We start from the raw sequence: 13,943 nt of genomic DNA, 5'->3' as shown, positions 1-13,943 counted from the left end.
CCTCATGTGTAAACCAAAGGGGGCTGGACCCGACAGCCAGACCGCTGGATTTCAAAGGCCAATGTTTTTTTAATATGAAAATTTAGGAATTAATAATTTTAATCTGAAAATTGGAAATCACTTCTGATTTTTTAAAGTAAGAACATGTATTAAGAACAAAAAAAAGTATGACATTCACTAATATACCTAAAAATAAAAAGAATTGGCTACTAGTGCACACAACGGCATGGATAAAATCCAGAAGCATTATGCGAAGTGAAAAAAGTCTGATATAAAAGCCTGTATAATTCCGTTTACAGAACATTCTAGAAAAAGCAAAACTATTAACAGAAAATGGATCAGCAGTTACCAAGAGCTGAGGGAGAAGAGAGGGGACAGACCACAACAGGGTAATGAAGGAGCTTTTGGGGATGGTGGAATGATGATTGTGATGGTTACATGACTGTCTACATTTGTCAAAACTCAAAGTTTATAAACACTTAAAAGGCATGAATTTTATACTTAAAAAGGGTGAATTTCACTTTATGTAAATTATACCTCAATAAACCTCAGAAATTATACCTCAATATACCTAAGAAAGGCGATTAATCGATCAATCAATACTCTACCATCTCCTACAATAAAAATATTTTAACACTCCAAAAGCAAAGCAATGTCATTTCTGAATAAAGACCAGTCCTTTATAAAGAATAAAGGTATCTTCTGGGAACAGTTCACTCTTTGTTTTTCTCATTCCACTTCTGGACTGGTGAAAACCTCATCCAGGAACTGACTGATTTCACCAGGTCTGGGTTTCGGACTGGTCCTCTTTAAAGTCCTCTGCAGCTCCAGTGTTCTATACACCTGGTTATCCTCCCCTTCTCACGGAGGTGAGCTTCACTGATAGCACCATTCCATCTACCTAATATCTGTACCAGGGAACGCTTGACTTTAAAGTTCTCTACAGTCTACTGGGGAGGGACCTGCCCTGCTGAGAGAGAATGAGGAAGAGCGAGTGAAGTCTTAGCATACACCCCTAACGACTATGATGCCAAGTAAGCAGCCACCCTATAGTTAACTGGAAATCAAGTTAACATTCACTGTAAGCCTAATTTCATTTTCACTGCTAACTTCTGCCCAAGCAGCCCTGGACTTCATAATGTTTCTGCTGAATAATAAGGTCTGTTCACAGTTCAAAAATTATTATTCCCCAATTGATCGCAAGAGCTATACCTGAGTGGTGGTAGCAATCTCACCTCCAGTTCTCAAAAAAGAAATCCTATAGGCCCTAATAGCTAAATTGTTAATTTATTTTGGTTCTAATCTAATAGAGTAATTGTATTCTTGAAACTACCCAGAGAATGTATCAGAAAATAAAATCAGGGCATCTTCAAATTCTCTTATTTCTTCCAATTCTCCTGTTTCTTACTATCGTTAGGATGGATAGCTTTATCTTTCCTAGTCTTCAATTCATCAAAACACCAATATACTTAAAGTTGGTTGCCTCCTACCTGAATTCTTAGACCCAAAATAAATTCCAGACGATTCAATGATTTAAACATGATGATTAAACTATAAATTCACTACTGGAAGAATATTCTCATAGTTTTGAACAGAGAAGACCTTCACTATACATGATGCAAAACCAAAAGCCAAAACTGAAAATAAATTTGACCATGAAAAATTAAATAGTCTGCATAGTAAAAAATATATATTCGAAGTCAAAATACAAATGACCTGCTAGGAGAAAATATATACATTACTAATGACAGGCAAAGGACAAATATACTTAATACACATACAGCTACTGCACAGAAAAAGATAAACTCAATAGAAAAATGGGTAAAAAATACAAATTGGCAGTTCACATAAGAGAAATATAAGTGGCCAACAAACATCTGAAAACATACTCAGCCCCAGTCGCGGGATCCATTTTTTTTATCAGTGAGACTATCAAAAACTGAATGTTAGGAAGAGCCACAGTTAGTAAGAGGGGGAAAAACACCCTCACACACAAAACTGACCAAAGAACAAAGGAGGGGCAACTTTTTTAGAAGACAATTTAGCAATGTCTATGAAAATTTAGAAAGTACACACTTCGTGACCCAACAATTCCACTGGTATAAATTCATATATACACACACACACCTAGAGATACAAAAAGATACATGTACAAAGACTAATAAAGCATTATGTATAACAACGATGAAAACCTAAATGAGTATCAGAGTACTTAAATAAAGCACTGACATCCATTCCTTAGAATAGCATTCGGCCAACCTACAACGAGTACAGTAGATCCATATGTCTTATAGGGAACAATCTCCAAAATATATTAGTAAGTCGGAGGGGAACAGTATACATAACATAATCAATGTAAGTAAAAAAAAAAAAAAGTAGATGTAGACATAGATACAGATATATATAAATATACACTAACACATGCTAACTTTACTACAATGACATACATGATAGTTAAGAGCAATTATCTCTAATGACCATAGATGGCAATAATGGAGACATGGTCTTTTTATTTAATCCTCTTCTGTTTTAGAAAAAGTAAAAAGATGCATATTAAATTTTTTTTTTAACTGTTCTGCCTACATGTTTATAAAATACTAATGAAATGTCCAGAACTATATAATTCCTGGAAAATAGAGAAGGCCAGAGGGAAGACAGCTTTCGCAGTGGGGCCCTAGCTATGATTGCCCGGACTGTACACGGGGCAAGTTGAGAGAGCCATTAGGCTGAGGGCAACTGTGGCAAGCAAGTTAAGGAAAAGAAGACATCTCTAGAAAAAGAAAATGAACAAAATCCTTGAGAAGAAATCGTGTCAGGTTGTCTATTTGGAAGTGAAACAGGAAGGTCACACTAAGCAAAACATTTCCCAGGGCCCTGAGCAAGATGGCAGGCAGGTTATAGCAAATGAGATCAGCAGAAATTCAAGTGTGAGTCTTTCTAGCTGGTCCATGGAATATGGAAAAAGACTGCAATTAGATACAGTAACTAAATTTGAACTTAGGATATAAAAGGGATAGGCCTTTGAACATTAAAATGAATATTTATTGTTCTGAATAAATGCATTTTTCACTTATTTCCTGTATTTTAATAACTGAAAATCCTCTGAATAATCCATGAAAATGCCAGCCTCCTATCTTCTGTACATCTGATCCAAGATCTCATACTGAATCCTGAGGAGAAAATAATTCATACTTGGGTGCCAAATTACCCAAGGACATTTTTATGCACTTAGAATACAGAAGCTCCTTAATGTAGAAGTACTCAATCAATTTGGGGTCTAGGTTTTAAGGATCTGTGACAACGAGTCTCTAGAAGCAGTAAATCTGACTGCTCTGCCTCCACAGTGAAATCATCCACGCAAGTTTCTCAACAGACCAATTAACAGCTGCCTAAACTGACAACACAGAGAGCAACACAAGTGTCTCTTTCCAGCATCACTTCCAATAAAGTGCCTGCATGCCTCCTCATTCTACCCGCAAGTGAATCCTACCACTTTTTTCTTGGCTCTAAACATAAATGTAGCAGGACACGTATGAATTCCATTACGGTGGATAATTTTTAAAAAATAACATGAAAAACAGCTTCCCCAAAGAAACAGATAATTGGGCTGAAGAGCAGCCGTCCAAGCTATCGAATGCCTCCTTGCTTCCCCATGGTTACCTACCTTAGAATTCGTTTCCATGTGGTATTTGGCACAAGCTCGAAGCTGAGTCACCCAAAACTGTTTCTCTTTTGCATCAGCAGCTAAAATAGAGAAAGAAACGCTTACGGAGATTGTTCCAAAACATAGCCAACTTATTTCTACACCCACCTAAGTGGGTGGGGGACCGGGGGAGTGAGGGGTAGGAGAAGGAAAAATAAATGCAGATCGAGATTCTCGAGCAATCTGTACTTAAGCCAAAAAAGCAAATTACACTAAATCTCGACAGAAAATTCCCTAAGCCACATTAAAAATGTATTCTGAAATGTCCGTTATAAGAACAATTTTGCCATTTTTTTAACCTCATCTGAAAAAGTCATTTCTACTTATTTGAAAAGGCAGCAAGGAAGGGAAAATATGATTATTTTTAAATGCCTCTACCACATGTGGCTAATATGAGGATCAAAGTATAGCTTTTCGGGGCCTTTTTGTTATCTACCAGAGTTGTACTGTGGAGCTATTAGCATTTACAAAATAAGCGTTCAGTTGAATTACCATTTTAATATGTGTTCTCAAGGATTCTTATCAGGGTTGGGCAAAACAAGATACCAAATGCTGCCTTAGAGATCTTCAAATTTTCCCCAAAGAGACATTAAAGTACAAGCCAACTGCATAGCCATAACCTTCCATCCACATCCCCATTTCAAATATAAAATTATTTCATTAAAATATTACAGATATATAACAGGTCTTAATAAAATTTAAATCTTTAAGTGCACAATTATGTATTATAGATGTTTTAATAGTAATATATAATTATATATTATATTAATATTGTTTTAATATTTTAATCATAAATATTTTATTAACTGTGCAAATGTTGACTATACAGAAAAGAGAACATTCCCCTAGAAATTATAATTGTTTACAAAAGTAGGCCTAAATGTCACCAGTCAATAAAACACCAACTTCAGCTTGGACTTTCAGGTGAAGAAATCTAGAGTTGCAGACCAGTGTAAAACCAGGGGTGAACTTAAGACAAAGGATTTTGCAAAAAATGAGAGCCTTTGTTCCTTAGGAAACCTGAATTGCCAGTTTATGGCGTACTGACCCTGGACTCAGCACCAGAAACATTCTCAAAAGCTGTGCCTCTGATGACATCAAGATTCAACTCTGTGGGTGAGATGTGAAATGAGAAAAACACACCCAGATCGTGGTGGGATGGGCTACGAACCAGCCAAAATATGCAGAAATTTAGCCTGCCTTTTCAATAGTTGCAAGTTTAAGTTAATTTAGCCCTCGTGATAATTTCATGCAGATGATAAAACTTTTATATTTGCCATTAAAATTACCCTTTCAAAGAAAACCTGAGGTTTAATAATGCAGAGAACAATAACAACTCAAAGGCAGAATGAGATGGCTCGATTGTCAAATGTGTTGGGTTTTTCTCTTTTGTATGTGTCATTTTAGGTGGAGGTGGGGACAGGAGGAGTGGCTGTTAAGTCTTTCACCTGCTATTGTTTCTGCTCTAACAATTTATTAAGCAATAAACAGCAAAGCAAAACCAAGGACCATATAAATCTAGCCAGCCGGAACGCACACTGCATGAATCTCAAAAAAGAACATGAATCTTAGCTCATTTCCCCAAAACTGAAAAACTTACTTCAACTATAGATATTTTTATTTCATAGACTTTCAGATTGTTTTATAGATTTTGAAATATGATTTTTATATAGATAATAAAGAAATATTAGCTTATTCCATCTCTTGGTCGCTTAGAGGTAGAACAGTAAAAACTGGACTGAGAGGTGAGGAATCTTAGGTCTTTGGTCTGGCTTTGCAGAGGTGACCTATCCTGGTCAGTTCCCTGGAGTCAAGGAGAAATAATAAGGGGGACTTTCTTTGTGCTTAGCCTTTACTTGGGCAAAGAAAAATGTCATAAGAAAGCAGAATTATCAACCACCTCCTAACACTTAATACATACTCTCTTTCCCCAGACTTTAATAAATAACGTTGACTGTGTGTATATGCGTGTGTGTGTGTGTGTGTGTGTGTGTGTGTGTGTGTGAGCGCGCGCACACGTGCACATTTGGGTTTTGTTTTATTTCATTAGAAAACTAACCATTTTTCTGGCAACACAACTGTAACAGAATGCAGGAAGAGTGATTAGCAATCCAGTTACACTGCTATAGTCAAATCCGGCATTCCTGAAAATCTGTGTGATCCATGTGCCTTGGGGGTGGCAAGACCCACAGTTATGGCCAAATGCTGGGTTCTCTTGAGAGTCATGCTCATTCAGCCGAGGATGCTGGGCTGACATCAGTTTTCAAGAAGCAAAGTGAAGGGGAGAAAGCAAAGAGGAAAGTAACTCAATACCAGCTGGCTTCTCACCATGCTCACTACAACAGATTAAGTAAAATATAAGTGAAGGGGCTCTTTGCTAAGAGATGGTTCTAGAGAAACTTTGTGGGGAAGACATGATGACCCTTCAAAGGCTGTTTTGTTCTTACAGCACAAAGTATCCACAGGGCACTATAGTGGAGACTCATACAAGGTCAAAGAAAATATATACTGAGCTAAAATGAAAAATCTGCCAAAGTCCTTGGGCTCAGCTGGCTTTGCAATCACTCACCTTTCCTTTGTCCTTAATTCCTCAGTTAATTCAGACAAGCAATTCCCAATATGTCAGGCCACCTCTCCACCCCAGGGGTAAGAGAGGCAAAGTCTGTCTGTCACTACAGAATCCTCAAACACAGCAAGTTGTTAAAGGTGATTAAAAAAAAAAAAATCAAAGCACAAGAGAGCCATCACCATGGTAACATGAATGCAGCACACAAGGCCTGCCTGAAAAGTTACAAGAGAAGAATGTACCTCTCAGTTTATACATCTCTCCGTTAGCAGAGTACACGACCAGCATGTGGGGAGCTTCGTCGCTCAGGGACACTATGGCTCCAGATAAGGACAGGGCTCCTCGAGGCTTCTGGTGCTTGCTTTGCTCATTCACAAAATACTGCAGGATGCCAGCCTCAAAATCCAGCACAAAGTACCTGTGCAGAGAAACCACAGTGCATCACTTTTCTCCCCCAGCCCATTCTTCGTAGCAAAGAAGGAAAGTAATCCTTAAATGGACAGCAAGGCTCCAAATCCAGGGAGCTGGAATCCCAATGACCCCTCAGGCTCCCTCAGAAGTCAGCCCCTGAGCTAGAAGAAAGCATTCGATTCCTAAATCAGAATGGAGCACTGCAGACAAAGGCCAGGTCCACTCAGGATTTGGTGCAATGCCCATCACTTTGCCTGGTGCCCACAGATACCACAGTAAACCTCAGAACAGCCAAAGCACAGCAGATGTACGAGGCCACAGACTTAACATGCTCCATATGACTTCACAGGAACAGCTGGAACTCGCTAAGCCTCTGAGAGAGGCCATTTCACACGCAAGGAGCAGCGAGTTGGGCCTTGAGCTTCCTGCCAACAGCATGCGTGCTGTGAGGAGCCCGAGCTCCTGCAGTCACCTGTCAGGGAACTGGAGATGCTCATGTAGCCATCTGGGCACACACCAGCAGGCCCTTTTATATATATATATATATATATATATATATATTTATAATATATATATATTTATAAATATATATATATATATATTTATAAATATATATATATATATTTGTTTGTTTTTTACAAAGAGGCAAGGATTCCCCTTACTCTAAGAGGCTGCAATGCCATCGGACTCCATACCCAGGGTAACAAAGGGAACTGCAAGCTGCCTAAACTGCTCAAACAAATCTTTGTAGCCAAATACCTGGCCTGTTTATAGTCTCAAATCTATCACTAAAGAAGTAGGACAACTTCCCCTCTCAACCAGAACAGAAAAATGGCTTCATCATCTGAGACTCAAATTCTTCCTGTGAGCTTAGAAGCCCAGTACAGCCCCGCTGGCCTCTCTGCCTTCTCGCTTTCTGTTCCGCCCTATACTGGCCTTTTCTCTGCCCACTCCTAGTGACCAAGTTACTTCCCACCACAGGACCTTTGCTCATGCGGTCTCCCCTGCTTGGAGTAGTTATCCAAGTGTGGTCCATGAATATTGGTGGTTCCAAATTATTACTGGTCCACGACAGCTTACTGAAACTCTTCCTGCCATCTGGCTTTGCTTCGAAATCCAACTGCGTGACCAGCAGATTCCTCATTAGACAGTTCAGATGTTGTCCAACACACCTGGCACACACAAGCTACACACCAGTCATGAGGCAACCACAATGCAGCTGAGGGGGAAAAAAGACCAAGTCCTTCACGATTGTGGGAGAAATACCTGCCCAGAATGCCCTCCCACCCACCCCACCAAAGCCTAGAAGATGGTTCCTTCCCCTTCTCGCCTTGCTAACTTCACAGCCTTCAGGAACAACTCAGGTACCGCCAAGTTGAGAAAGTTTCTCCTGACCAAGTCCAACACTCCTCTCACAAGCTCTCACGGCATCGTGCAATCGTCCTTCCTGGCCCCTGCCTCAGCCCCGGCTCCGGCCCCAGTGGCAGTCTACATTTGCAGAATTGTCTGATTCAACAATTAGTTTCCCCCATAGACTCTCCATTGTTTGGAGAAGGAAACTTCCTTCCTCCTCTCCTGTATTTACTTAGGTACCTTCTTCTCCAAACCGTCCCACCACACAGAACTAATAGAGACAAAAGCCCCTTTCCTGGCACCGAAGGACCCTGCCATCCCAGTCCCACAGAGCAAAGTGCGGCCATCTCATTAGCCCAGGTCTCCATCCTCCAAATCCTCTACGACATCTTCTACTTTTAACTATTTTTAACATTCCAAATGGCCTGGCAAGGCTACCCATTTTACCTTCTCCTTCATCCTATCTCAAGTCACTATAATAAAGATATAATAATTCTGGCTTTTACCATTAGCATGGATAAATCACTACGGAAAAAAAATGAGTCATACACAGACAAGATCTATTCAAAATATGGTCCATAGCCCAGTAGTATCAACACCACCTGGGAGCCTGTTTGAAATGTAAATTATGGGGCCCCACCCAAGGCCTGGAAATCAGAAATTTCTACAGAGAGACCCAGGAAGCTGCGCTCCACCAAGCTTCTAGGTGGTTCTGATGCAGCTCAGGTTTGAGAAGCACTGGCGTAATCTAACAGTTCATCGCCAAATCTGCCCTCGTCTTCCAGGAGACACCGCCAGAATATATTTCCAGCTTTCCTTGTAGTTAGGATGTGACCATTCAATCGAGCTATGGCCAACAGAGTGTGAGAAGTAATGCAGGCCTGGCCCATACACACACTCAGTCTGTGTCTCTTGTGTGCATGTACACACTCTCTCATACACACTTGCACACATGCACACTTTCACACATGTTGGAATGGAGACAACCTGAAGGGCAGCTTGGAAACCCCATAATGGGTTTAGCAAAGACGCAAGAGGGAGGGAGCCTGGGTCCCCGAATCACTCCCTGGAGTCGCCGGCTCAGGAGCAACCACATCAGCTGATATATGAATAAGTTTCATTAGGCCGCTAAGCTCAAGATCTGTTACAGCAGCTAGCCTTACAAATGCACCAAAAATCTTTTTTAAATTTCTATTTTCAGGTGTTCCTATTTGAAATTACCTCCCTCTCTTTTTTTGGCAAAAACCAATCTTCAATGAAAGAATTGGGGTCATCTCTGAGCTGCCAATGGTCAAATTAAGTGCTAACCCTGTCTCTCTTTAGCAGTAAATGTTTCAACCCGACCTACACGTCCTGTCACTGTGACTGTAGCTGTGCAGACGCTGCTCCTGGCAAGACTAGGCATTAACAGCTACAATCCTCCCGAGGGTAGGAAAGGAAACTGGGCTCCAACCACACCACGTTGTGTCCCCCACCCCACAGAGCTATGGCAACCCCCACTAATGAGCATGCCAGGCAGAACAGGAAGGGGTCAACCCGAGTAGGCTTCAAGGAGAAGGCATATGCTGGTGGTTGAAAGGGAGAAAGGGCTTAACACCTTTCTTCCTACAGCTTCTCACAGCTCATCTACTGGGACCTAGAGCCAGCCTCCCAGATGCATCCTATGCAAACAACCAACCATGAATTTGAAAAGGACGTTACTAAGAAGCTGGTACAAAGACATGAACTGAATGCTGCTATTGTTTTTTCCAATAAGGATGACAGAATAACCAATTGATGTCACATTATGCAGGATATGGGGACATTAATGATTTTTTCACATTACTTATTTCAACTGACATCTTAATTCTAACTTCCTGCCTCAAATGGAAAAAAAAAAACATTTCCACTACTTTCTAAAATAGTTTAAATGCAAATGCACAGGTCTGAATCATGTGCACTAAGGAAAGTCATCAAGAATTTACTCCTTTTCTAAAGAAAAATAAAAACTATCATATTTGGAGGGGGCGATGGGAGATTATCTGATTAAAAATCGGGAGAATGATTAAAAATTGCAACAGACTAAACAGTGTTCTTTCAGGATAGCCTTTGAAAGTCAAGTTAGCTTGTGTCATATACAGGTAAGAGCTGTCCATACGGCACTAAGAAGGGCAATTTCTGTTGGTCACATCCCCTGGGACGAAAGAAATTACATTCGGTTTCCTGCAGGGTCATGGCTCTGTCAGGCACTGCTGTTTGGAGCTTGCAGCTATATCTGAAAGTCAGAGCTTTCACTCTAAATAGAAAAATTAACCATATTTCTGTATTAGGCTTCATCAAGCCAAGTGAAATTGCTCGATAAAATCCTGAAACATTCTTAAAGGTCTTCCTTCCAAAGAAATGAGACAAACCTAATTTCTAGTGTGTTCTTTTTAGTGTTGAGCTTTGGCATGCAACTTGACGGATGTGTAGGTAAACTTAATTGTGTACACAAAGAGCATATTTTATTTGCTATGTTAACAAACCAAAGAATGTGCTGGAGAAAGGAGAGAATAAGGGGAGAAATCAAACAAATCCATGAAAAAGGTCATCTTAATTCCCATCAGGCCAGCTTCTTGGTGGCACACTTGTCCGATTCAAAGCTGGCAAATGGCAGGCCTTAGGAAGGGCCGAGGATCAGCCAGTGCCTATTATCTTTCAGACAAACCTCACTGCTCTAGAAAGAACACACAAGTGCACATACACACTCATAGACACATACACCTGCCTACACGCTCACACATACACTCATACTGATACCCAGACACACATGTGCACTTACACCAGCACACGTGCACCCACACGGATACCTCCACTCATGCTCAGACATGTCACACTCATATACCCACATCCATTCTTGAACTAACTCATGGATTCACACTATACACTCACACATTAAGTGTGCACACATTCACACTCACTTGCACACATACACACAAAGCAGCCACCTTTACCTGTCACACTGCTTTCCAAGGCTTGCATCTCTGCGGGTCATCCATCTACGCCTATAAGCCTTTTAATCCACCCCCCATCTGCCTGGTAAGCTTTATTACGGTTCAACTTTAGGCTCTAAAAAAAACATACATTTTTACTTTGGGAGGGGAGAGGAAGAGGGCCTAGGAGCTTACCAACAGCCATCAGCTAAACTCTGAGGAGCAGAAATACAAAAGGAAAGGATGCGGGAGGGGGAGAGAAGGCATCAGGAAATCAGCTCATTAATGCTGACGAGAAGAAATTACAACCAAATTATAACAGAATTAGAGACAAAAATGCAGTGAAATGAATCTTTTGAAGAGAAACTTTTGCTAGACAGGCTCCTCCTGACCAAGAGCTAAATCATTTCGTCTAAATTTAAAAGTGAAAATTAAAGTGACAAGAGTAGAAAGCCTGAGGACGGGAGGTTATCACCCCCTCCTTGACGACTGAGCAGAACACCTTTCGTACCCATGGCCTTTCATACCCACGTTATTGTTATTTCCAAGAAGGTGTCGTCACAACTCTATTTCCCAGGAGGCTCAGCCCTCATCTCCACACCAGGCCCCCTGCCCACCAGACCCACCATCCCCCGTGTGAAAGAGGAATGAGGACCTCAGCCTCATGGGTCCTGTCTCACCTTCCCCAGGTACTCTGTCTTCTGAGAAGCATCTGCTTCAAACTGCTGGAACAGACTTCCATACCCTGCCTTGTCCTTACCTATAACAGCTTAAGACCCTTCTATGGGTTAATTTATTGCCTAACTTCCAGAATCCCGATCACCACCCCACAACACACCAAAACAGCAGAGACAGAGACCCTCTTGCAGAGGCCTGGGTTTCCCCAGCTTAGGCAGCTTCCCGCCTCCACAGTCCCATGCCTCTGGAGGACTCAACTGGGCCAGGCACAAAGCTGCAAGTTCTTTCCAGCACTGTGCATACTGATTCTTGAGGCTTCAGCTGCCTTCCAATTCCATTCTGCCCACAGTTACTCAAAATATCACCATTTCTGAGATCTAGAATCATCGTGTTTCTAAAATTTCCAATCTATTGCTGACAGAAAATAAAAACGGAAAGATCAGCAAAGCAAAACATATTCAGTATATCAGGAAAATGGGGATATCAAATGGTGGATGTATTTTCCTAAGTTTACTTTAGTCTTCAAAATTAATATCATCCGTTTTTCATCTTTTGAGCCCTCCTTATCTTCAGAGATCAACATATTAAAGTTCTCCAAAAAGTTACCTCCTCGAAGCTACTAGTCTGACAAGATCAACGCCTTGATCACTGTGGTCTCTTCACCCCAGAGGAGATCACACTCAAAACCTTGAGGGTTTCTGGCTTGAAAAAGAAGGATAAATCTTCCAGAATTTCTCTCATGATAACCCAACTTCCTGGAGAGAAAGATGCTGGATCCTAGCATCAAAAGTTCATGACAGGTTCCAAGGCCCAGCACCAGCAGGCAACCTTGATCCGAGCCAAGCTCTGAAGTCTGGAATCCTCTCAAACCATGGAATTTGTGGCAATGGCGAGAGAGAAATACAACAGCCTTCTGACGTCTTTTAGCTACCTACTACTCAATTCTACAACCAGAGATTTCCACCGCCACCCCCTAACCCACCAAGAGATGGAGATCCCAACACTCTGGAAATTATTAAATTGTCATAGGGCCCCAAGGGCTCGTCGCCAACCGTGGGACAAATATGTCCTATTACATAACAATTCAAACCATTTTGAAACGTATTCAGGCATGCAATACAAGTTCAATCTCAATATACTGGAAAAATTCAATGTGGCCTGTCCATAGCAGAACTATTACGCTAGCCTTCGGCCATCTTACAGATATATAAACTGAACTATTAATAAAAAGAATTGTTGATATTTACAGAGCACTTTCTATGTGTCACTTATTGTGTGCTGCACACATATTAACTCACCCCTCCCAGCAGTCCCAGGAAGTAGATGTAATCATAACCTCTTTCTAGAGATAAAAAACTTTAAGCACAGAAAGGTTAACGACATTCTCAAGATCTTACAGAGAGGAAACAAGGGGGCTAGATTTTAACCCAGGCAATCCAGCTTCAGAGCCCATGGCCCGAAACTGTTAAGATATTGTGTGCTGATTAGAGTTTTCACTGTAAAGGTGCAAAAACATAGGGTTAAAAATACAGAAAGCAAACAGAAGTACAAGAAAATAAAATACAATCAGACTGGGAGATTTCAGAATCTTCCTATCACTCAGCTTTTGATAGATAAGCAAAAACAAACAAGAATATATAGATTCAAAATAATATAAGTACAAATTTTACTTAAAGTTTTATAAATAATTACATACTCCAGTGAAGAATATGGCTATTTTAAACGTACATGGAACATTTTCCAAAATGGCTAAAAAATCAAACACCTTTTAGAAATTTTATAGATCACATTCTTTCACTATACCTTGTGGCAAAATAAATGTCTGGTATGTTAAAGACTTAAAAAAATGATATTAGTTTTAATAATCTAATGTGTATTATATAATACATAGTTATATATTTTATATCACATAGTATAACATTATGTTATAACTAGGAGAAACATGAGTGAATATTTTTAAACCGTCAGGGTGGGGAAGGCATGACAGGAGAAGCAAACCCAATAAAAAAAGTACTGACACATATTTCTAAATAAAAAGTAAAAACATCTCTAAAATAAAAATAATCCATAAATAAAATTAAAATACAACCAATATAGTATAGTTTTTTAAATAAAAGAATATTGAAATCCCTTGCCTTCTAAAAAGAATGTTTCTTACAGTTTGGGTCAGCTACTTTCTACTTCTGAATCAGTTGGGGAGCTTGATAAAAATGCAGATTCCTGAATCCCAGCCCATACCGAGAGGTTCAGAACCCTTGTGAATGAGGTCAGAAAAATCAGG

The 13,943-nt window shown here is 40.3% G+C and overlaps 1 protein-coding gene across 8 annotated transcripts in view; it reads right to left on the bottom strand.

Annotated features, from left to right (window-relative positions):
* Positions 1-13,943, bottom strand: part of OSBPL10 (oxysterol binding protein like 10) — a 245,060-nt gene that overhangs the window by 153,875 nt on the left and 77,242 nt on the right. For 6 of the 8 annotated variants that reach the window (XM_039843469.1, XM_039843466.1, XM_039843470.1 and 3 more), the window contains 2 exons: positions 6,512-6,687; positions 3,665-3,744 (listed from right to left, as the gene is read on the bottom strand). In XM_039843469.1, coding sequence (XP_039699403.1) covers positions 3,665-3,744; positions 6,512-6,687 — 256 coding nt within the window. Of the gene's footprint in view, positions 1-3,664; positions 3,745-6,511; positions 6,688-7,664; positions 7,687-13,943 lie in introns of those variants that run through there. The other 2 variants (XM_039843472.1, XM_039843473.1) reach the window with 2 other exon arrangements.

Source organism: Pteropus medius, unplaced genomic scaffold (genome assembly GCF_902729225.1).
Source record: "Pteropus medius unplaced genomic scaffold, Ma_sr-lr_union100, whole genome shotgun sequence".
Taxonomy (NCBI): domain Eukaryota; kingdom Metazoa; phylum Chordata; class Mammalia; order Chiroptera; family Pteropodidae; genus Pteropus; species Pteropus medius.
This window is presented reverse-complemented; position numbering and strand designations above follow the sequence as displayed.